The following is a 25,715-nucleotide window of genomic DNA, read 5'->3' as shown; positions in this document are numbered from 1 at the left end:
TCTCCAGCTGTACCTCCTTTTCCCAGACTATACGGTAGTACCCTGCCACCACCCACTAATAATTATCAGCTACTCAAAGGCCCTTAAAAGGGTGTCCAATTATTACTGTGCAATATTATTATCCAATTGGTAGTATAAATAAACAGTCAAGGCTTATTAGAGTGACTTGGCACAGTAATCACTATAAATATGCAATGTACTCTAGAGCTTAAATTATTTCTACACAAAACAGCCACAGTTGAAATGTTTTGAAATATTTAATAATAAATAATAAAAACACAAGACAATACTTCTTACTACCCAGTGCTAGTCAAGAGTTCAGAGATCACAAAGAAATACTTAAAATAATAAAGTAGGACAGTTCTGACATCACAGAAAAACACTTAGTCTAATATTTCTAGTTCCTAGCTATTTCTAAATGAAAACATAAGTCTAAGATAACGTACATAGGAAAACAGGCAGAGTACTGATGAGTTGGATTGTCAATACAAAAATACTTAATAATCTCTGGTTCTCTCTGTTTAAATTGAAATTACAGTTCTGATAAACATGACATCATTCTTCACACTTTCCTGGGGTTCCCAGGCTACACATTACATCATTCTTCAATTTCCCTGGGTTCTCAGGCTAACAGAAACTGCATTTACATTCTTAAAATCTCCCTTTTGTTATCTTGCAGCTGGCCAGGAAGCAGAGCAATAAAAATACATTTGCATGTTTAAATCTAGCAATTTAACTCTTGGTTAAAACAATAGAAATAATTTCTTCATCTAGACCCTTCGGCACCACTGTCTACATCAAAGGGTCACCCCATGCTTTACTTTGGTCAGTAGAGAGCACTGTTTAATTTTTTTCAGTTCCACATCTAACAACAGTTTTTTTCCATTTAAGACAAAAAGCCTGTAGTTTACATTCATATTTAAAAATGACAGAATTATCTGCAAAACTCTATTTGGCTAGGCTAGCAGCCTGCATCTATCGTTACCCACTCTTCACACTCGTAATGTTCTACACTCTCCTACTTCTGACTGCTGACTACTTCCCACATCTACCTTCCTTACACACACTACTAAATCCTCAGCATCATTATAAATATTATGAATGCTATAAACTACCTTCTCTAAGGCTGATATAGCACTGCATCATCTCTTATATAAATCTGCACAGAGCTCTTACAGAATTGCTTAGTCATTTACTTTTGTACTTCTTTATTGTTACAGTCTACTTTTAGCTACCATACAGTCCTGGAAGTGGTCTATGTGATCCAGTGCACATCTTTGGACAGCAGGTCTAAATAAGATAAATAAATGAATAAATAAGTGTATTCTAGTAGTCCTAACACTTTAAACACACTTGCATGTTGAGCCTCTAGCAGAGTGATACATCCCTGTCCATCTCCTCAGGAACAGTAATGCTCCAGACACTCCATCTTGTCTCCAGCACCCATCTGTCATCCTCCAGGGATTATCATCAGAGTATCACTTTTAGTATGAAGACCACGGTTAGACAAACCCTACAGTCAGAGAGAAATAACATCTGAGCAAGTATATGATACTGGTGTGGGAAACAAAAGTCAGAATTAACACAGTAGTTTGGAATAAAGTATTCTGGGAATTATATATTTTTACTACATATGAAGTTAAATTGATCAATTTTTTGCATTAGTGTATTAATGTTTTTCACTAAATATTCTTAACATTTTTATGAAATGCTGCAATACCTATCTCCATCGTTGCTCGAGGCACAATGTAGAATCGTAACTCCTATGTCAGCTATAAAGTGGAATAACTTTTTAACAGTAACTTTCTAATGCTAGCATCATCACTCTGTGTGGTTTAAGGACAAATAGATTTCACAATATCTGTCTTAAAGCATGTTTGTGATTATTGTTCATACTGATTATGCGATATTGCAGTTCAAGATATCTAGTTGCAAAGATATCACTACGCATTTAAAATGATATATACATAGATGCGTGCACACAGACACACACACACACACAGACACACACAAAATTTCCTTTCCAGTATTTTTTAAAATATATTTTCCTCAGTTTTTGACTTTGTTTTTCTGATTATAATAAACAGTCTGATTCAAAGCAACTATTGTAAAATAATTATGAATTATTAAAAAATGATTATGTTACTACTTTAACTTGAGTTCTGTGTAAGACATGTCCGAGACAGGGTTTGTGCTCATGTCAGTAGTATAATATAGAAATACAGTAAGAATGAGAATCACAAACAGTATTTTATAAACCATAAAAAGAGCTCAAATGAGTAATCATCATTTACGAGTATTGAGATAAATCTGTCGTAAAATAAGACATGGTGCTCATGTAAGCAGGAAGCTTAGCAGTGTATTGGTTTAGAAACTGAAATCACTTGATGTCAATGGTTTAAAGCTTTAAAACTCAGTTTTTGTATATCCCATCCAACAAAAGTAGGACTTACTTAGAACTGTTGGTACAAGAATCATCTACCATTACAGAACAGCTGATTGTTTTTATTCCTGGTTTTGTTAGTGTGCTTTCTGTTTTGTTCATTGGTTCAGATATGATGTGAAGTTTGCAAAGGCAAGAAGCTTACCTTATACCACTGTACTTTCTAAGCTAATACCACTAAAGGATGCTACTATCAAAAAGTCTGCAACTTGGGAAAACTACTGCCACTCCAATCATCCAAATAAATCAAGCAGGTTCCTGCAATACAAGTACTGATTTAATGTCAGGCAAAATACCCATCAGATTATCATCATCGTCATATTTATTATTTTTATTATTATTATTATTATTATCAATTATCATCATCATTATCATTCTTCTTCTTCTTTTGGCTTTTCCTGGTTAGGGGTTGCCACAGCGGATCACCTGTCCGCTCATGATTGGCAGTGGAGTTTTTACAGTGTTGCATTGCCAGCCTGGTGCCCAACCTTCCACAGAAGGTACACACACACACACACACACACACACACACACACACACACACACACACACACACACACACACACACACAGACCCCTAGGGCCAATTTAGAGTGTCCAATCCACCTGCAGCATGTCTTTGGGATGTGGGAGGAAATCGGAGCACCTGGAGAAAACCCACACGACCACAGGGAGGATATGCAGACTCCACACAGAAGGCACCCCAGCCGAGGATCGAACCGGAGAACCTCTTGCTGTGAGGAGACAATGCTAACCACTGCACCACCATGTCAGCCATCATCCTTATTATCATTATTATTTATTATTATCACCATCTACCACTTGCTTGCAGCTGTGTTCATGGTACATGGCCATAAATGAGCACCTCACCCTTTCCTGAACCTGTGAAACCACATTAACATGTGATATTCCTGAATCAAAATATGACCACATTCACTGATACTGATCACAATACTGCAAGGATTATGTGTGTCATCTAGACACACTAAACTGCACTTTGCATCAAAAATGATGCTCTAAGGCAAAGGGATCAGATTCACGATCATTTTCCAAGGAAAATTATTCAAATGTACTATCCTGCAAATATAATGGCCCAGAAACATAGACAATAATCTGAATCTGAGATACTGCTTGGAGAAAACAATGTATTTGCTTTTCAGCAAATGAAGTATGCAGTGGTTTAACAGAGTACAGTGAAGATGAACACACTGAGCAGTCGTACATAATTGTGGTTTTGGAGAGAGTTAAATTAACAATATTTCTACCGGTGTTGTATTGCCAGCACAGTGGAAATGTGTAGTGTCACTCTGTCAGTCTGAGCGTTTGGCTGAGAGAAGATCAGAGTGGGAGCTGAAACCAGTCACATGATTCCTACACCAGGTTAAGCATTTTTTTTTTTGGCTGAGAGTGAGTTGGTTATGAATGTTCACTTTGAATATTTTTTTGTTTCCATGGATTTGTTACAGCTAAGGGCAGCTTATAGCTAAGATTTATGATGCAAAACTAAATAAAACTCTATGCCCTAAAAGTACTGAATTCCTGATGGAGTTAATGCTTTCTTAGTGAGCAATCTTAATTCCCAGTTGCGGTTATATCATGTTAAGTGTTTTCTTAGCTAGACTGTACACAGATTTGTATTGTAGAGCTTTGATCTCTGGTTCACCTCTATAGTGGAAGGTTTACCAAAGTGGAATGCTCCCTGTTAACAAAATGAACTAGACTGCACTAGCACCTTAGCAGATACATTTGAAGGCAACCTTTGCTAATATATTTCTGGGTGTCTTGCTCAATATGCACTTGTAAAACACAGCTGTTTAAGAAAGTACAGTCTTGGAAAATGTTACCATAGCAGTAGATGTCCTTCTCTTCACTGTTTCAGTATTCTTTACCTAAGGAGTCTCCTGCCACGGGTAACCCAATGTTTGGCTTTTATACCAAAGCCTTCAGTTCTTATAGGTGCCGTATGAAAAATGTATGCTCCTCATGCAAGGTGTAGGGCATAGACATATGGATGCGCACACACAGAACTGAAAAAGCCCCAGGAGGAACAGAATGCCCTTAGGGGCAAGGATAATATGTGTATCCAGAAGAAAAAAAAGAAGAAAGAATGAGCCCCTCAGCTAGAAAGGCAAGAAAAGTTCAGGGCAAGAGGAAGAACAGAGGAGGGAGGGAGTGAATACTGCAACGGTGAACAGAAACATCTCCTGTCATGGTAAGATTTTCCACAACTGTACTATGACCTTCCACATGACTCTTGCACTATTCTTTAGCAAAGGGTGAATATAAGAGCTCAAGAGGAAGCCTGCAAGGAGGAAGGACCAGAAGAGCCCTCTACAAACCCATGCAGGATAGTCCTGGCAAAGCCTGCCCTGTCCTAGCAATAATATCCAACTTCTAATGCTTAGTGAAAGTGTGCAGAGATGACCAAGTAGCAGCCTCAAGGATGGAACTGGTAATCCAGGCCCTTGAAATAAGCACCATAGGAGGCAAATGCCAAAACAGAATGCACCTTTACCGATGAGGAAAGATATTTTCCATAAAAAGAGTATCAAAAAGAAATGGCCTTAGAAATCCAACGGGAGATTGTTTCCTTAGACACAGCCAAACCCAAAATCCTGGGATGAAAGGAAACAAAAGGTTGCCAGGATTTGTGAATAACTTGAGTTTTATGCAGATAATATCTGAGCTGTCTATGAAAATCCAAAGTGTGAAGGAAGGAAGATGAATAGATGGATTAATGGATCTCCTTGGGCATAAAAGAAGGATTAGTATTAAGAGACACCCTGTCTCTGTGGAAAACTAAAAAAAAGAGGAGTAGCCATGACATCCTGAAGTTCAGTCACTCTCTTGGCTGAAGTGAGACCCAAAAGAATAACAGTCTTCCAAGTACAATGTTGTAAGGAAGCTGAAGAATCAGGCTCAAAAGAAGTGCTAGTTAATTTTCAACTACACAGCTGAGGTCTTAAGAAGGAGGAATAGGCTTCCTGGGGGCCTGATATGAAGAACACCTCTAAGAAATTGTTTGACCTCAAATCTAGCGGCCTGAGAAGGAGTCAAGAACAAACAAACAGAAATTGCTGACAGGTAAGCTTTAACTGAAGAATATGTTCAACCTAGCTTGGAGCAGATCACACAGATAAGACAGAGAGAACTAGAGGAACCTCCAGAGACTGGGGATCCTAATAGCAAGAGAGGTACCAGACATAAAATCAATTACATTTGGACATATATGATTTCCTGAAAGTAGATTTCCTAGCCTCATGTAGAGCCCAAAGCATGTCCTCAGAAAAAAAGGTGCCTGAAAAGGATTAAAACCCTGGCACCCACAACACCAGTTGAAAAATGGAATAGTGAGGATAGATAAGAAATACCTTGTCTTGTTTGAGAAGGTCCACCCAGTGAGGTAACTTGTGGTTACTGGCCCTGGCCAAATGAAAAAGGAGAGGGAGCCAATGCTGTCTGGGTCAAAAGGGAGTCACTAACAAGATTTTGGGAGAGTCCTGCCTGATCTTTGTGCAAGACTCATGGTAACATTGAAAGGGGAGGGAAGGCGTACAGAAACATCCCCTTCCAAGGAAAAGACAGGGTGTCCACTTTCCAAGCCAGAGGACTTGGGATTCTGGAACAGAATAGAGGAAGTTGTCTGTTCAGAGTGGAGACAAAAAGATCTACCTGAGGAATACCCCACTGATGGACAATGTCCCAGAAAATATGTGTGTGAAGCACCCATTCATGATCTTGTGTGCTGGACCTGCTCAAGAAGTCTGCCACTAGATTGTGCTCCAAGGGAGTGTAAACTGCCTGAAGAGTCACTTGATATTGGATTCTAGATCCCAGACCTAAAGATCTAGCCTGCAAGGACGGTAGGACTTTGTGCCTCCCTGCTTGTGGACATATCACATCACTGTGACATTATCTTTGAAAACTTAGAGAGGACTGGAATGAAAGAGGGGAATGAAAACCCTGAAGAGCCAGAAGCAGAGCTGTCATCTCCCTTTCACTGATGTGGTCTGACATCTGATGAGAAGGCCAAAGACCCTGAATCATGACAGAGCCACATGAGGTACCCCATCCCCTATCTGACGTGTCTGCAAAGAGCTCCTGAATTGGAATTGGAGCTTAAAATGGAAAGTTGATGAATCCACCACTGAAGCCTGAGCCTGAGATAGAGAAGGAACGGTACCAGGAAGTCCCAGGAGTGGCAATTTTAGAGCTCCACTGACTTGAGGTACCACTGAAGCTTTCTCTTATGGATTCTGGAGAGGGGAACATAGGAATGGTGGAAGCCATCAATCCAATAACCCCGAGAAATTCCCTGGCTGAAACAAATGCCAGAGGAAGAAGGGCTTGGAAAAGGCATTTAGATACAGGCCAGCATGGGAACTATCTGAAGCCCACAGGTGAGGAAACTTTGATCCTGGGAAGGAATCAGAACTGATTTCTGGAAGTTTATTGTGAACCCACTACTCTGTAACAAGGAAGTAGTAAACCTGAGATCATGCAGCAGAGTGTTGAGGGAAGGAGTATGAACAAGCAGATTTGTCTTGATAGTGAAAGCTGAATTATTTAAGCCCTGCAAAAAGCAATGATAGGAGTGAGGCATTTGGTGAACACTCTTGGAGCAGTAGAGGGGCCAAAAGGCAACACAGAGAACTGAAAATTCAAGGAAGAATCAGAGAAATGTAAACATTTCCTGAAGAGATGATGGATGGGAATGTGATGGTAAGCATCCTTGAGAGACTAGAAAGGCCTCTGATAAAAGAAGATGAAATAATGTTTTCAGAGATAACATCCAAAAGGAAGGATTCTTGAGAGGTTTTCAATGGTCATAGGAATCTCCTCCTGAACTAAGATTTGAGGAATCCCCTTCAGTCCTTTGGAGATAATCAGCCAAGATTCTCCCTCAAACCTCTGGGAAAAAAAAGAGAGCTGTTCCCAAAGAGGTTGAGTAATGCCTTGAAAGGGAGGAAGGGATTTCTAAACCATAAAGTAACCCTGACGGATAATGGACAGAACCCAAGTGTTTGAAGTTATCTATAGCCAATTTGGAAGAGATAGGGAGAGACAGAGGGAAGGGGGAACCTGGCCGAGGGCAGAAGGAAGCAGACTGTCAAATAGAACCTGGCTTATGCTGGAAAGGAGGCTTCTGGGAGGCAGGGGTCTTAGTAGACTTCATGGGAGGCTGATGTGTAGAACCCTTCTTGCCCTTGGGAGGAGATCAAGAGTGCCTATGAACAAAAGCAGACTTACAGGGATAATTCTTCTGAAATTTGGGAATAGGAGAAACAAAAATAAGTTTCAACTCCTGTGAGGCTTTACCACTATCCCGGAGAGAACTGAAACATTCAACTGCAGTAGATCTAAAAAGATTCTAAAGGAACATATAAAAGTTTGGGCTTAATGTCATGAGGCAAAGCATGAAGATGAAGCCAAGAATAACATCTCATAATTGACCCAAAGGCAGGACGGCTAGGAGAGGCATTGCTTGCATCACAGCTACATTTGATTGAGTGGTGGGCAACTTGAGAAGTAGAGCCTGACAAGGAAAGGAAGAAAGCCTTTCCTCAGAGAAAGGAAGGTCAGATGCCATCTCAGAAACCTGAGAAAATAGGGCCAAAATATACCCGGTCATATGAGTCTGATGGTTGATGGCCCTAAAGGATAAAGTGACAGCAGTGTAAACTTTTTTTGCCCAGCCTTTCCATAGCCTGCTACCCTTAACAGAAGGCAACAACTTATCACTGGAGTGTGACACTACAGAAGGGTCATCAGAAGGGCATTTGTAAAGAAATTTGCACTTCTCAAGAACTTTATAGAATCTATCTGGCTTCTTAGGTACAGGAGGCTGAGAGTCAGGGGCTACAGATGCTGCTGAAAAGGTATCCAGAAAGGCAACCAGAACAGGAGGAACAGTAGATTGCTTAGGTGACCATCTGTAGGAGTTCATAATATCTTTTTGAATCTCAGAGACCCGAGAACTATCTCACTTAAAATAGTCCATCATACAGGCAATGGTATCACAAAAGGAAAGCTCCTCCAGGGGAATCTGGACTCACAGAATCCTCCTCCTCCTCCCTCTAAACTGTAGTCCATAGGGGAAGGGATTTGGGAAGACTAAACAGGAAATTCTTCCTCTGAGTCCAGGAACTCATCCCAGGAATCCTATTCCCTGCATCTCTTAACTGGAGTAGAAGCCCATGGAGGATCAGGTACAGAGACCCCTTGAGTTGGCTTCAAGGCCATCAAAGCATTAAATAAGCCCCGAGAGAAATCCTGCCATTCACATTGGGGATCATTAACACAAGGGAAATATGCTTGCTTTTTTGCTTCTTCTTCTGAAGGACATTTGCACAAAACACCCTCAGAGGATCAGACCCCTGACAAGATTCAATAATGGTCATAGGAATCTCCTCCTGAACTAAGATTTGAGGAATCCCCTTCAGTCCTTTTGAGATAATCAGCCAAGATTCTCCCTCAATGTCAGGTACAGACATTTGGAAAGCCTCCGAGGACGTGTGCAAAACCAGATCCATGCCAGATTCTGATGGGATCTTGGCAGGAGAATCTGAAGCAGATACTGGACCGTCCTCTGAGCTTTTACCAGCCTTGAGACAAATGTCTATGGAGGCTAGACAGCAGCTGGATCAGACATAACTTTTTTGGCCTTCTTCTTCACAGACAGCTGGCCCTCAGGTGGGAGGATTCTGCCATAGGACTCTGAGCCAACAACTTCAGACATTGATTCTCTAGTTATATGGACAAGGAAGATGGATAACTACATATGTTATTAGGCACAAATGCATGGCAGACACAGAATTGTGTAGGATCATTGGAAGCACCCAAACAGAAGAGACGCTGGTTGTGATAGTCTTTATGGAGAATCTGCCTCCCACACTGACATTTTCTTTTTCTAGATGACATCAGCACAATAACAAACAACAAATAAAAGAAAGAGAAGAAACCCCAATGGGGCACTTATCTGAAAACATGGCTTGGTAACCAGCACAACAGAAGGGCATTCAGACCAGAGTTCAACAGCGATGTTCAGACTGGCAGCAAAGAAGTTTTGAGTGTGTGTCCGTACATCACCTTTATGCCCTATGCCTTGCACATGTGACTTACGACATTTATAATAAACTAAAAGTGTTGGTATACTGTACAGAAATTGGTTTATCCTTGGCAGGAGATCCCTTAGGTAAAGAATAATGCAACAGTGATATGGAAGGACATCACCTATTCTTTCCATTCAAACGAAAATTAGACTATAACAAATGAAAGTATATAGATTTTTAGGGGTATATTAGATCTGTGGCAGCTTAGGAAATACCCCCAAATGTTCACAAGGATGAGAGCTGATTTATTTCATGGTTTATTTGATTCATTAGAGAAGCTGCAGTCCTTGAATTCTGGTTTGAAGGCCTTAGTCCGCAGTTCTGTTAATAAGTACCAATAGATAAACTGGTGAAATTAGAGATCCATTTCTCTCTTCATTTTGCTGCCACAAGATCAGCTATATAGGTATCTTGACACCTATGGTTCACTTTCAGATTCACTGGAATATTTTACAAGTGACAAGCTAATTAAGATGGATGGTACAGTGGTACAGTGGTAGCACTGTTGCCTCACAGCAAGAGGTTCTCTGATTTGATTCTCAGCTGGAGTATCTTTTGTGCAGAGTGTGCATGTCCTCCTTGTGTTCATATGGGTTTCCTCTGGGTGCTCCAGTTTCCTCCCATGTTTCAAAGACATGCATCTAGAGCATTTCTCCATGGGCCTCCGCTGAAAATTGGCTTCGTTCCAAGTCAGAGTTTCCTGGTAAACAAATGTTAAATAAATAAATAAATAAATAATAAAGATAATTACTCACACAGGCTTTGGAGAGGTTCATTAAGAAAAAATAAAAGTGATGTAGACCTTCTTCTTGGACATCATCAAAACTTGCACTTTTATACAACAATTAATAACTGACCATTTGCATTTCATTGCATCTGTATTTGCAAGTGATAATGCTATGACAAATATACACTTCCGTAATATGCAGGTAAGCATATTTATAAGTTTACCAACCAGAAGAAATGAAGTCAGAAATAAGCTTGCAAATGTTTTTTTTTAACCTCCCTTGACCACTGGATCTCCATTGATAGCCCGTTTCTCAGTGCAAGGAAAAAAATAAACAAGGTAACATCAGAGGTTCGAAATTATGATTTGATGGGATGATTTATAGCCACTTCTAACTATTGGTGAAAAAGCCAATGAAATCATATCAGAAATTTAATATACACTCTGGCTTGATCTTTACTGTCCACTTACAGTAGACTAATCCACAACGTTGCCCATCTGCAACAGAGTTTTCAGAGATGTGGCTAAAACTAATGACAATAATTGTGATGGTTCATGCATTTCACAATGGGATCTGAGAAAGCAACTGAAAGGTATCTGCCTGTGTCATATTGTCTGAAAGCGTTTATATATCATCCAGGAAAATTCAGTAAACCATTGTAGGTCTGCCTCTTAGAAGATCTGAATTCACTGGAATAAGACAGATTCAGTGTTAGATTCCTAATATTCATCTAACAATTAATTAAAATAAAAAAAAAAACATGTTCAAAAAATGCCTCACTATAGGCTTTTATCCATTCAACATCTGATTATATTCAGGTTATCCCCTTCCAAATCATGGCCGGCATTAGGGGAATGGAGGAAATTTACAGTTTTGTCAGTAGATTTATAAAACAAAGATACCATGCTCATCTCATTTTAATAAGCATATCATACAGTTTTTTAAATTATTACATTGTCATCATACATCAGGGACACCCCTAACTTCTTGTCAAAACTTACGGATTTAAGGTGGACAATCAGCATGTACTGGTTAACTTTAGATGTGAAAAATGTTTACATCCATGTTAAACATGTACATGGGATTCAAGCTCTACAATATTTTGTGGGGGAATGTCCACTTATTAGTTTGTTATCGAATGGTTGCAATTTAATTTAACTAATAATTTTTTGGAATTTAATAATGCCTTTATTATAAAATGCAGGGTGCAGCCATGGGACAAAGTGTGCCCACTATGTATGCTAATTTGTTAATGGGACTGTCTGAAGTTGAATATATTTACAAACATAATTTTAAAATAATTTTGTAATGTATTATTTCTGTTATATTAATAATCTGATTTTGTTTGTCAAGGTGGTGAAGACCAGATCTCTAATTTTGTTAGAGATTTAGGGAAAAGTAGATTTGGTCTGTTTTTTAATGAACCAAAGTGGGGGGAATAATATTGTACATTTGGATGTAAAACTAAAGGGGTGTGACAAGAGAGAAGTACTAACTTCCTTACATAGAAAGTTTGAAGATGGTGGGCAATTTTTGCATGGTACAAGCAGTCACCCCCCCCCCCCCCGACTTGTTATTATTACTTTATAGTGAATTTTTGTGGTTGATAAGACTATGTAATAGTGATTAGATTTTATGAAAGAAATTAGGTTCAGTGCTCAAATGTTTCTCTCTAGGGGGTATTACAAGTCTGTTATAGAGAATGCCTTACTTTGGGTTAAGGGGAAACGGTTATTAATTTGGCCACTAGATTCATGTCTATGCCCATAAGAAAAATAGAAAAAACAGAAACTGTAATAAATATTCTCTTAATAGACAGAAAATTTATTTTGTGTCTACTTACACAATATTTAATGAGAAACTGATAGAATTGGTTAATTATTACTGGATTTTTTAGTTGCAACATCATGATTCTTCTACCATCTTATGTCCTCTTCCTTATATATCATATAAAAGAGGTAGGAATTTAAAAGATATGTTAGTGCACAGAAATTTTCAGGTACTGAATAAATATTTCTATAAGACCCTTGCTACTTCAAGTATGTTCCCTTATGGGGACTGTTTGAGCTGTATACATATTCAGAATTTTTTTTTCATATCAATGGTGTTACGTTTGTATCTCCTGAGAGATATACTTGTAATACAGAAGGAGTGATATACATACTTAAATGTGTGACTTATTTTATATAGGGGAAACAAGAGAACATTCAAACTTAGACTGCAGAAATATGTAAGAGATATTCAATAACTTAACTATGATAGTTCAGTTTCTCTGCAGTTTAAGTTATGTCATGGAGATGATTCTCCTGGTTTGCAATTTAGCATTCTGGAACAAATATACTCAAAATATTATAATGATATAGTACTTAAAATACGTTGCTATATAAAGAGTCTATTTTTCTTTTAAAGTATGGCACTTTCATTCCTTAAATGAATGTAACTTGAGACATCTGAGTTATCTATCTATTAATTAATTATTTAATTAGATAATTATTTTATTCTTGTATATATAGTTGCTCATGTTTGTAAGTTTATACTCCCTGAAGGCTACACAGCTGAGGCACTAGATATATGTGTGTGTTCTTTTTTGATTTGTATTAAACCTGGAACAGCAGCCTCACTAAAAATAAAAATAACATACATATGTTCTTCTGAAATATTGATTACTATAAGTTTCTATATGTTTTCTGCACACTATATGAATGTCATAAGCAGTTAAAATTATGTGCATTACTTTGTTTATTTTTAATTAACAGGTTAGTGTTAAGGGGTATGGAAAATTTTCAGGAATTTGTATAGTGGTGTTCATACTGACAAGGGATACTTTATCTAAAATACCTGGAATATTTTCTTACTGTTTTTTGTGTAAGGAGGGTGAGAATGTATTGAAATATGAATATGTATTTATGCACTGTTAGAGTAAACAATCTATAGAGGGAGTTAGAATTAAATTTATAAATAAAAAAGATTTGTGAAGATAAAGTAACATTTCTTATTTGATAGGAAGACAGTATATTAAGAAAGGGGCATGGTGATACAATCATGTGCAATTATGCAATACATTGGCCAATAAATATGGAGTTCTATCTTCTAATTTTTGATAGAAAAGTGTTAGTAAGAGATTAAAAACCATTACAAATATTTGTAGATCTGTAGTTAAAGGGAAAGACTAAATTCCCATACTCATTACAATTGAATACACAGTATGGACTTAAAATTTGACATGTGCATTTTTTTGGTTGTGACGTACATCACATGGATCCATCATTTTTTAATTTGCATTTTTATATGCTTTTTCCAACTAAACCTTCTGGCCATCAGGCCATCCCTTACCTGTCAGGTCCCTTTGTTCCCACATCTTAGAAATATGATATTGCTCACAACAGCTGATTGGGAGAAGTGCTTATACAGACAATCTTAGCATTTTGTGTGCTCTCACCAGTACCTTGGCAATGAGGTTACATTTATTATGGGTGCTAACCCCATCCAATAGGAGTGTATTCTCCAATGCATCCACAGTGAGAGCTACTGAATTTACAAATTGTCACCAGAAATCTGTCTGTAGGTTGTCCTTTGCATGGTCACCCCTCCTGAGACAGACTGTGGCATTGGACATTCCTAGTCTGTCTGCATCTTCCCACAGAGAACAGGCTTGCCCATCCTCTCCATACCAGTACTGTTGATGTATAATTAATGTATAATGAAGGAACCAAGATCCTTGACTGTAACTCTGATAAAAGAATAAAATAATAATGATGCAAAAGAATAGATGAAATTGCTTTATTGAATATGGCTGACTCTGAGACTGTAACTACAGAAGTTAATAAAATGTTAAAAGAAGTAATATGCACAGTAATTTTTTCCATGTAGCACATGCACAAAATACACACTGATTTTTTAAAAAACATGAAACAAAAACAGCAAAAAGGAAGAATGAAATTCCAGAAAGAGGGAAAATTGTGGATTTTACCACTTAAGAAAATGTCAAAAAAATGTAAATAAACCCATTTATGTTGGCAAAAGTGAGGGAAGCTTTTGAGCATTATTATTTTGCACTTAAGAAAACAACAACAAAAATAAATAAATAAAAATGATAAAATAAACCATTTTAAACTGGCAAAATAAATCATAAATGTTATGCATTTTGGTGACGTCTTCAAGAACTTCAAAGACAAAAATAAAACCACATTTAAATTATTACAGTTAAGGTACTCAACCAATAGGTATCCGTAAATTAATCTCATTATTAAGACAAAATGGCTGCAAAATACTAGTTTTTAAAATACACTCAGATTATTTTTGTAACGAACATGTTCTATTTCATTGTTATCGTTCTGCAACAAAATACAGTCTTTAGTCACATTCAATTGTCCTTTATGTATTTTTACCACATATTCTGCAACAACATTTTTATAACTTTTATTTTTAGTGCCATTTATATGCTTTTGATGTCTAATAAAAAATTCCCTTTTGTTTGACCAATATAGCATATATACCATAAACATTTTATAACATACATAACATTCTTTGTGTTACTAGTAAACACCCTTTATATTGAAATTTCATCCTCAATATACAATCAACATTTTAACTGCAAAATTACAAATATTACACAATCCACCAGGGAAAGTGCCCTGTGAATTCAAATCTTGAAGATAACTATGTACTAACATATCTCCCAGATATGGCTTCTTTTACTTTGTATTACAAAACTTAAATCATTTATCACATCCAACAGATTCTAATAACTTGTAATTAACACTATTAATAACTCAGAAAACTGTGTGTTCTGCTTCATAATATTTTTTCAGGCCATAAAATTTCTTGTCCATTTACTACATGCTTCAAAGCATGTGATTTTAACTATATCTGGAAGTAATGTCTATCTAAAATATTGTATCGTACTTTCTGCTGTTCTCAGAAATGTTCCCGATAATTGTAGATTATTACAGTTCAAGCAGATGTCCAAGATGGTGAAGCTGCTATAGTATGTTCTAGATTGCAACTAAGCCAGATGCCAGACAAAAAAAAAAAAAAAAATTACAGCAGACTGCTTTTTATATAATTTTGCATGTGTCTCACCAATTTCTCCAAGTAATTCCGAAACCAAAAATCAGATATTCTTTTTCATAAGCAAATGCAGTTATATTCATTATAATTTAAATATTCAATAAACTGAATAACTTAATTGGTGCCTCCTTCACATATTGAAAACAAATAATTTAAATATAGGTATTACCAAACTACTTTCTTGTAAAAAATGTATTCAAATACATAAACTTATTTTTAAACGTATCCATACAAACATTTGCAAAAGTAGTTGTGGGGGGGTACTATAAATCTGAACATACCATTTACTATCACACAGAAAAAAATTATGTTTAAGACTAAAATCAGCTACACCCAAAATATGAGTAATTGGCTAGTCCCCCATAGATCTTGAAATAGCTGGTAATCCCAAATTCCATTGTATGTTAGTACACAGACTCTGTATATCTGAGGTAACTCAAAAGTAATTGGGTTGCCATTTTAAATCTGTAATCAGTCTCTAAGAAGTTATCTTCAAAGCAGGTGACAATAATCCTGATTTTAAAATTTTACTTGTACTTTCAAAAAAAAAAAAAAAAAAACCTACCCACAGCTGAAACTATCAGCCAACCTTGTGGATTCTGAAAACCTTCATGTAATTTGAGAAAACAGAAGGAAGGAGTGAATGGGCTGTATACCTACCATTAGATTCCATCTCTGCTTTTAGTCAAAACAAATATTAACCTTTCTCCTTTTACTAATAAACCGTATCATTCCTTTTTTTTTGCATTCAGATAATCTCTTCTGTTTGATATTTGATAAACCCTTCTATCAATCATTGCATACATATAATACTGTTTAGCAGTTGATAATACATTTTCGCTATTATCTGCTGGCTTTACCACAATTCTTTTATTTTGTTAACACTCATTTTATGAAAACTTTTGATTTTTTCATACAAATTAAACTTAAATACATAATACATTTTTTGTATATTTCAGCTATGAAAGACCTTTTTCATTAGCAGCACAGGTCCCAGATTACTAATTTCACATTCTATATTGCTATCGCATGTTAAAAAAAAAAAAAAATCTATTGATTTACAAGACACGTTTAACAACAAATTATTACATCATCACTAAAGATCCATTTACGTATAAACTATGATTTCAAACTCAACTTTCTAACAAATTAAAACAGTTCCTTTTACATTCCATCTCAATAAGTTCATAGAAATAAACTTCAAACCCATTTGGCAAAGCGTTTTGCCACACCAGAAATCAAAAACTGGCAGATGACCTCTTTAAGACAGCATAAGTGGACTGTTGAGCTATACTTTAGAAACACAGGGTCTATATACTCAGTTCACACAGAGTTAACAAGAAAAAAGTAAAATGTCACAGACATTCAGAAGCCATATAGCTCAAACAATTGATGCCCTTAAGGGGTCATTTGCATATATATCCCATGGGTTTTATTACAGGAGGTTTAAGGTATCGCGCAGTAAAACCTCCAGCTTGGCTTGGTTTGGTTTTTCTTGTAGTTTTTATGAAGTACCTCATCTGTTTGGCCTTTTTACTCTTTGGTTTGGACATTAGTATAGATTTATGACAAAAACACATCATGGAGGATATAGCACCATTCCTTTAGTAAAACAATGTTAATGACCTGTCACTTTCAATGGACAGATAAAATGGTGGCAGTTTTATCGAAGGTTTTGGTGGAACTAGGGATACAAAGGTGGCTAGAACCGTTGTAACAGAATACTGAAAAAACTTACATGGAGACAACTAACAAATGCTAGCTATGTTTTAGTGGGATGGAATATGAGGAAAGTGGATGGTCTCCATTGCAGTTTTTCCAGAAGCAGTCTATGGCATTATAAGTTAAGATAAACTACTAAATTGCTGATCTATGATGTACATTTTTAATTCTGATTCTTATAGAAAATATGAAATTACCTTTAAGAATTTCATATTTTAGCACCTTTTACTGACTCACAATATAAATATTCTTAGGCTAGGTTATAGCTTTTTACAGAAATTACATTCATTAAGTATGTAGTCATATTATATCAAAATGTTTCTAATACAAAGAAGTACTTCTAGAAAAATATTTCCTCTGATTCTAGATTTTCAAATCTTTGAATTTGATATGACAAAAGTTTAGAAATGTTCCATAAATACTACTGTAGTTTTGTTTATTTTCTGTAGCTTTCCATAAATTTTCATTTGTATTAAGATACAACATCCAAAAAGGAGCCTGTATGCTAGTAGTAGGAAAATAAAATCAATGGCTTTCAATGAATTCTTAGGATATTCACCTTAACTGAGTTAGTTATATGACTAAAATTGGACATATGTGCATTTGCAAAATTTTGTCTAGTAGCTGGGCTTGTGTTCAGTACAGATGTGCTCAGCTGATTTATCTGACACTTACATGCATCAGTAGGATTTTAGTAATTGGATGGCTTGGGATCAGTTGAAGGGTACATAAGCAAATAGCTTATGTAGGGATGGTGTTTTTTCGGTGAATGCTTAGGACAAATAAATTGTTTTCCTTGGATATTGGCCACTGCATCTGAGGGAGGAGTTTGTTTCATTTAGTGATTGGTTTAGGAAGGTTACAGCCCTGAAGTCACAATAGTTTCCACTATAATTTAAGATTTCATGTTCCAGTGCATGCCATATATCATTCTGGCATTCATTAAAGTTCATTTCACTAAATACATAAATAACATAATGCAGCTGTACCTTGTTATACCATCATATTTTACAGTTTGGTACAGAATAAAACTTAATTTGTGATGCACCTGCACTCAGTAGAGTCTGATGAAACCAGTAAGCTGTACCAGACACTGCAATCCTGACTAGTATCAAAGGAGCAGCCACCAAGTATGTGCACCCAGGACACGAACTTAAAGGTGATACCATGAGCAGGGAAAGCTGTCAGGAACATCTGACTTACTTTCTCTGTTGTAAGACATTATTACTCCACAGCTTAAATAAAATCTAGGGTATGTAAGTGCTTGTATGATAATTTTAAAGAAATGTGTTTGGCTGGTAGTTCATCATGATGCATTCACCAGAACTGGATTTGACAGAAACATCCTCCATGGTAAGTAACTCATAAACCTTTCATTGCTGCAAGGCTGAACATGAAAACAGACATTGCAACTTTTGAAATGTATCTTAATTAATATAGAGTTTGTGTGAATGTATTGCCGATTACATCTGCATTAAATATGTATGTCTACACAGCTATGTATGTATACATTATCTTGCCATCTTATTTAATATAATAAAGCTGTCCAATGGAATGACAAAAGTTTTCTTTCTTGCACTGACAGATACATGGCAATCATCCATCCATTGCAGCCAAGGTTATCAGCTACAGCCACTAAGATTGTCATCTGTGTCATCTGGGTCCTTGCTTTATCCCTGTCCTTTCCACAGTTCTACTATTCTAGCATTCGGACCTTTCATGATAGGACAGTGTGTTATGTTGATTGGCCTGAGGATGAGGAAGATGGAGAGAGTGAGAACAACAGCAAGTAAGTTTTTGCTAATGTTTATGTTTGTGGTTCCTTATATTAATCAAAAACAGCATTGTGTAAATGTTATTATTTTTTTTTTTTGCTGCATTCTACTGGAAAAGTAGGATGTGGGTGATGCATCTATTTTCGGCAATGTCTGGACAATTATGGATCAAAAAGCTATAAACAAACATATATTTTTAGTGAGTTTCTTCTTCCTAGTAGGAAAAATGCAGTTAAATGATATATATGGGTGTCAAAGTCACGTTACAGATATGCATGTTTATATATGTACATCATGTAATGTGTATATATTGCAATCTCATTCTCAGTGTAGTTGCTGTTCATTGTCTAAATGACTATCTGGGCAACTGTGATTTTAAATGTGTTAATTAATTCTTGTAGACTTTTTATCACAAGGACTTCACCAAAAAAGTTGCCAAAAGCTCAGATGGACTATGCTGGTGAAAAAATGGAAATAAAAAAGAATCTTGCACAGTAAGATTAGGGAAAATGATTTCATGATTCATGGTTTTCCCACAGATCAAAAGACTTGTTCCTTAACCTTAGGGGGTCTGTACTTTAGAATTCAGTGCTGAATACAATTAGGCTAGGCTACATGAAATAGTCTTGCCCCTTTGGGAAAGCATTGGACTCCATGTGTGGAATGCATATGCTTCATGATTCAAGTATCCAAAATCACTGGGTATCATGTTGCCCCATATGGTGCTGTGTGTCTCACTAGAGTTATCCCTCATCACTAATATGTTGCTGAGCAACATTTTACTGTTATCTCATCCAAGGTTGTCTTGTCCAAACACAGTGATGCTAGCAATTTCCTGCCTGTGAGAGCTCAGATGGCATCAGATCTTGGGGTCCTATTAGAAGACCGAAAATGCATTCTTTCAAATGTGTCTTGGTCGAACTTGAAAGACTGAAAAGACAAAATAGCGAAGCGGCTTTTTAAGTGAATTCTTTCCCTGGGAAAGAATTTGCTTGGCTGTTTCATTACTTTGCTGTTTTTGGCACTGTAGTGCGTTCTCTGAGTTGATATATTTAAGTAGGGGGGTGGGGGCAAAGCCCCCCACTTAATGTAATGTTTAAAGTGTTTTCTTTTCTTTTTTTTTTTTTGTTGGAACAGCGATTTTTTTCCCTTGGAAAAAAAATCTCTGTTCTGACAGTTTGAAACTGCAAGATTTCTCTTACACAGGTTCGATTAATCACCGTTCGTTTTAAGCATTCGGTGATCTATTATAGACCCTCAGATCTCATCACTAGTATAATGGGATGGTGACCCCCCAGAGTGCTGTCATACCTTAGAGCTAAGATATCTTTATGAATCACAGTCTGGCAGGAATATGCAGAATAGTGCAGCAACAGACTGTGGAGAAATTTAAGTAAACCATGCATTTCTTCAAAGAACCTCTGTACTATACCATGCTACATTATCTTGCCACATAGCACACAGCATTTGTCTGGCTGCTGAAAGGGTCAAGCACTGATTGGTCAAAGGAGCAGTTAGTACACCATTGTATACAATCTCGTTTGTAGAATTCATAAAGCACAACAACAATTATGAACTGAGTTTCATGTGTGAGTCACAATCTTGAATGGCAGTACAGCAGACATAGTGCACAGAAGGCTTGCATTCTACTATATACTATGGCTTTGAATATTGGGACCATAGTGTAAGAAATTTCATGTACTCCATCAAGACGTAGCATATTCCTTATTTACCATAATGATATACCTGCTTATTGCCATTGCATAAATCCATACATTTTCTATAGGATATGCATATATTTTTCTGTATATCCTACGAGTATCATCAGAAGATTTTGTCAACATATTACTGTAAACTGTACACTATCCATCAGCAATCAGAAACATTTCTCTAAATACCTATATGAGCTAAATTAAAAAAAAAGTATGCACAGTGTATGTGAAAAAGATTAGTACTGCAAAATCAGACTACAGGGATGCAAATCTGAAATTTTGACATCAGAGTTTCTTTAAAAACAAAATGTTAAAAAAGTATAAACAACTGAAAAGAAAAATTGAAGTACTTAATCTGCAGCCATCAAGTCTGAAAATAGCACTACAGTAAACTCTCAGTTAACCGGAACTCGAACTACCCGAACTCTCAACCAACAGAAAAAAAATTAGAAGAAATACAGTACAATTTTCATGTGTTGCACTTTCTGTTCCCCACTCACAGAAACATACCTTATGTTTTTAGAGTTTTAAAAAGGAAGATTGGAATACATTCCCTCTCTCCCCAACCTAAGAACAAGTCAAACCAAACAAATTGTATAGATACAGTATTAGTCAGGCCTATTTTTAGTAGTAACGCTCAAGCAACCAGAAACTACAGTTAACAGGCACCTACCAATCCCCATGGGTGCCGGTAAACTGAGAGTTTACTGTACTACAACTACAAAATTAAGAAATCCTAATATGACATAATACTACTAAACAGTACAAAAAACTTCGATATCAATAAAAAAAAATGCTAAAAAAATCACCTCAGAGCTTCACTAGAAAACATAAGAATATTATAGAAACCATGCTGATCCATATTCAGCAGATAAGTTAAGCAAATAACTTAATTACAGTTTCTCATTTAGATGAATAGGAAACAATAATTCAAAATAAAAAAGGAAAACACAAACATAAAATGTATGAGTGTCCACGTAATGTCAGTCCACTGGCAAACAGGCAAGATATCTGCAGCAGTGTCCTTGGTTCTAAAACAGAATGAGGTAGCTGGACAGGATGAACAAGGAAAAGGCCTGGCTAGTTACTTACATCTCTCTGCCATGAATACTGTGCAGATGGTTCAGATAATTGAACCATCCTCAGATAACTATCCTCATATAACTGTCCAAAGACCCCATCGTGAGCTGGTCGCACCTCAGTGTCACAGTATCACTATATAAATAAAACCAATGTTCAAAGTATCAAAACGTCAAATGCCAGTCATACAACTAAAACAATTTAAATCACAAAGATTGAAATAAAGTCTACTTCGAATCACAAAGATTATATATACCAACTCTGAGATCACACTGCATTCTCTGATCCCAAACTCTACTGTGTTCTCTCACTGAAAAAAAGCCTGTGCATGACATCTGATTTTTGATCAGCTATACTTGCTTTTTTTAATCAGGAAACTGCTGCTTCAGTGGGTTGTAGTGAAAAGACACGTCATAAAACATGTTCCCTAATCTTAAACTGCAAGTATTCCATATATCATATGATGGAAGCAGAACATTTTTTTTTATATTTTCATAACTGTTCAGATTTCATATTTACAAAATGTGTCTTTTTCTGCTGGATACTTACCAGCAGAAATTTACAGAATATTTACTATTCTGTAATTGAGATTAGTTTTACCCTTCAGGAAAAGAGAAACAAAAGAATTTTCCTCCTACAGAAAAAGAAATGTACCTCTTCAATTGCCCCCCCATTAAAATGGCTTTTGATCAACTGATGTCTGGAAGAAATTTAATAGCCCTGTACTACAAACACGATAACCACTTTCTCAAAATAAAATTAACTTCATAGTTCAGGTGTGTTTAATGTAATTAAATAAATACTAACTGCTCTTTCATCTTACCCTTGCATATTATAAAATAAGTATTATTGCGTGGATAGCATTTACTGATTGTACCCAAGTGATTTTTTTTTTCAATTGTTTCTTGCCTTTATGGTAGTGCAACAGTTAATACCGGTAGTTCAAGTCCCAAGTGTAGATCTAGATTTCTTGTTCTTGCCTGTATAAAGGATGCATATGCTGTTTCTGTTCATGTGCTTCTTTTCTTGTGGCTATTCCATTTCTCTATTAGTGATTGACTGGCTTATTAATACTATACATTCTCCAGTTAAATTGCATTTGCCTTGCCCTATGTTGTGGCCAATAATGTTTTACCATTTTTTCATTTACTTAATCAGTTTGCAAATGATTTAATAAACAAGCATGATAAAGTATGCTGGTAGATCTGAACAGAAAATCAAAGCCAGTTATTTCTTTAATATTTTCTTTCTTTCCCATTTATTCAAAAACAATATTTATTTAGTAATATCTTCCAGTTTCAAGCAGTTCTATCACAAAATCATTGAGATCTAATGCGACCTGGAAGACAATGTAAGATACAATCTAAAAATCAATTAAAATGCCTTCATATTGTTCTAGTAGTTATATTAATCACTGATGATTTTTTGGGTGTGCAGACACATTCATTAAAACAGACTTTTTTTAATATTCTGAACTTTGGTGCTTTGTTCTTTTCTCATCAGAATTACTGATCTGTTTTTTTTTTTATTTTGATTTTTTTTGTATTTATTTTTTATTAAGATTCAAAGCTGTTTTAGACGAATACCTGATGACATGCATTGTGTGTCATTTTCACAGTCTGAAAGTATTTCCAGCACAGAATCACCAAGGACAACTATTCTATTGTACAATATCTGAAAGAACAATATATTTTACTATAGCACAACAAATCTCACCTCAGTAAAATCAGACAGGATACTGGCATAACACCGCCTTACTGGACACTGTTTTGTCACTTTAATAAGAAGATAGTCATTTATTTTGGATATGAACAACCAATATACTTCAACCCATTATTACAGATATGGAAATCAGAGAGGATACAGCATCTGACCATTAAATAACTTTTGCCAATGGATATTAATTCTGTTTTCTTAAATCAGGCTTTGCTCATTTCATTTCTTATTTAGTTTTCTAAGTTAGATTAACGAGACAGCTCATTTATTTTCTCATACAATCCCTGATTATCAGCTTAATGGAGTTTTGAGGGAAATGGAAAGCATCCTAGCACTCAGTGACAACTAAGCAGACAAAACATACACCGGATGGGGCAAAAATCCACCACAAGATGGACAGAGACACACAAGCGCACTTTATGCACACTTACAAGCAATGCCGAAATGGGAAGTCAGAGGTAACCATGTACCTCACAGAAGGCCACATAGATAGAGACAGAGCAAGGAGGTAATCAGACTCCACATAGACGTTACCTAAGGAAATAACTGAATTAGACACAACAACACTAATGGCTGTGTCACTGAGCATCCCTTCTGATGTTTTTTTTTTTCTAAAACAGCAGAATAAATACAATACTTGACACTTCAGTAACACTATCACCAATTCAATCAAGTAACTAACCTGACTGAGTGTACCAAGAAGAGTTGTCTTTGATCAAAATCCTGGAATACAGGGTCTAGCACATGTTGTTTAATGTAATTTTCACAGCTAGATAAAATAGCTACAAAGTAAGCTGTCATTTCAAGTAAGTTTTAAATAGAGGCATTATTGTTGTAGGGAGGTTTTACTTTTTGCATTTGTGTTACTTAATATAACTGGCTCTGGAAATATTGCACATTGGGGCAGGGAAATTTTCTTTTCGTAATAATCCCAGTCCCCTGCTCAGTTTTCAGCCAGATTTCCAAAACTGTCCAGCCTACATTTCATTGCACATTCTGCTCCACTGAAACTCATATATTTAAGTCATAAATGACCACCAAGCACGAAGCCCAGAAAAATACCACAGATGAAGAAAAAGACAGCTCCTCTTTCAAGGTAGTCATCACCAACAGGTCTACCATGGTATGCAGAGATATTGTTCGATCTTTTAACATATTTGCTATGAACTTGCTATTAACTCTAAAACATTTGATTTGCAAGACAATGCTATACAAGGGATGCTTTTGTATGAAAATGTGTTATATTTACAAAGTTATATATAACTATGCACTTAGATTTCAGATTAATTTCAATTGCTCATCTTCTAGTCAGTGTTATACATTTTAGGTAGACCATTTGCCTCTTCTTTGGTGAGACCTTTCATTTTACCACTTTAGAGTAAGACTGTTTATAACCATATTTTACAATGATACAATAGCATATCTGTATAGTTTGGGGTTTCATAACTCAGGTCTTAGGCTCCTACAAAGTGAAGTGGAAAATAAATCTAAAACAAAGAAAAAGGACAATATATCTATCCTTTAGTTTCATTGGACTTCCATCCGCTGTACAGGAAAACAAAACTAAAAGAATCAAAATTGCCACAGAAGGAATATAAAGAATGAACGAATCAAGAGTCAGAGACACGCAGTACTGTTTTAAACGCAAATGAGCTATGACAGCACAATCGCCGCTGTGCATCAGGGAACACCATTGTGTTTTAAAGAGACAGACAGTGCTCTTTGTCGTAACATATCATTTTATAGGTTCATAGGTTGTTGCTAGGGTAATGACCACCAGGGTCTTTATAAGCCTAGCTATGCGACGCAACACAATTTTCTCCTGAAGTAACTTGGTCATCTATTTGAAGGGGTTTGTTAGTAAGGAGGTAGCTAAGGGTTATGTGTGGAGGGATGCGGTATTTGGGGATTGTTTGGGGGAGTTGTTTTACTTGTATATGTATAGGTTAATACTAGGCTAACTGCCCTTGTAAGCCATTTTAAGCCTAGCCAATTATTCCTTATGAGACTCAAACCCTGCACCTTGTGTTTGTAAGGTAAACACCTTAACCATTAGGCCACCATCCCAAACCCTATCAGCGACATAATGGCCAGAATGGGGAAGAATTTGTGATTTGATTGAATAGGGCCAGGGAAGAACTCTGCTTCACATGGACGGAGAGCCTATTCCATAGTGCAAGGATCTTTTGAGACACATACGAGTCTCTCCAGCATGTTCTATTTATATCTCAAACAACATTCAAATCCTTGGCTCTAGTTACATGTTCCATTTATGTTTCAAACAATGTTCAAATCCATGGATCTAGTGTTTCTGCTGCTGTTTGTTTTGTAGCAGTGCAAAAGATCAGGCAGAGCCAG

At 36.3% G+C, this 25,715-nt stretch overlaps 1 protein-coding gene and 1 long non-coding RNA gene across 2 annotated transcripts in view; one reads left to right on the top strand and one right to left on the bottom strand.

Annotated features, from left to right (window-relative positions):
• The window catches only part of LOC122811315, a 1,944,054-nt gene that overhangs the window by 801,638 nt on the left and 1,116,701 nt on the right, over window positions 1-25,715 (bottom strand). The gene's annotated exons all lie outside the window — the stretch shown is intronic.
• The window catches only part of TACR1 (tachykinin receptor 1), a 790,616-nt gene that overhangs the window by 340,312 nt on the left and 424,589 nt on the right, over window positions 1-25,715 (top strand). The window contains exon 2 of the mRNA XM_044083080.1: window positions 18,660-18,863. Coding sequence (XP_043939015.1) covers window positions 18,660-18,863 — 204 coding nt within the window. The remainder of the gene's footprint in view (window positions 1-18,659; window positions 18,864-25,715) is intronic.

Source organism: Protopterus annectens, chromosome 9.part0 (assembly GCF_019279795.1).
Source record: "Protopterus annectens isolate FY-2018-M chromosome 9.part0, PAN1.0, whole genome shotgun sequence".
Classification (NCBI taxonomy): domain Eukaryota; kingdom Metazoa; phylum Chordata; order Ceratodontiformes; family Protopteridae; genus Protopterus; species Protopterus annectens.
Note: the sequence above shows the minus strand (reverse complement) of the source record. Positions and strands in the feature narration are given on the sequence as shown.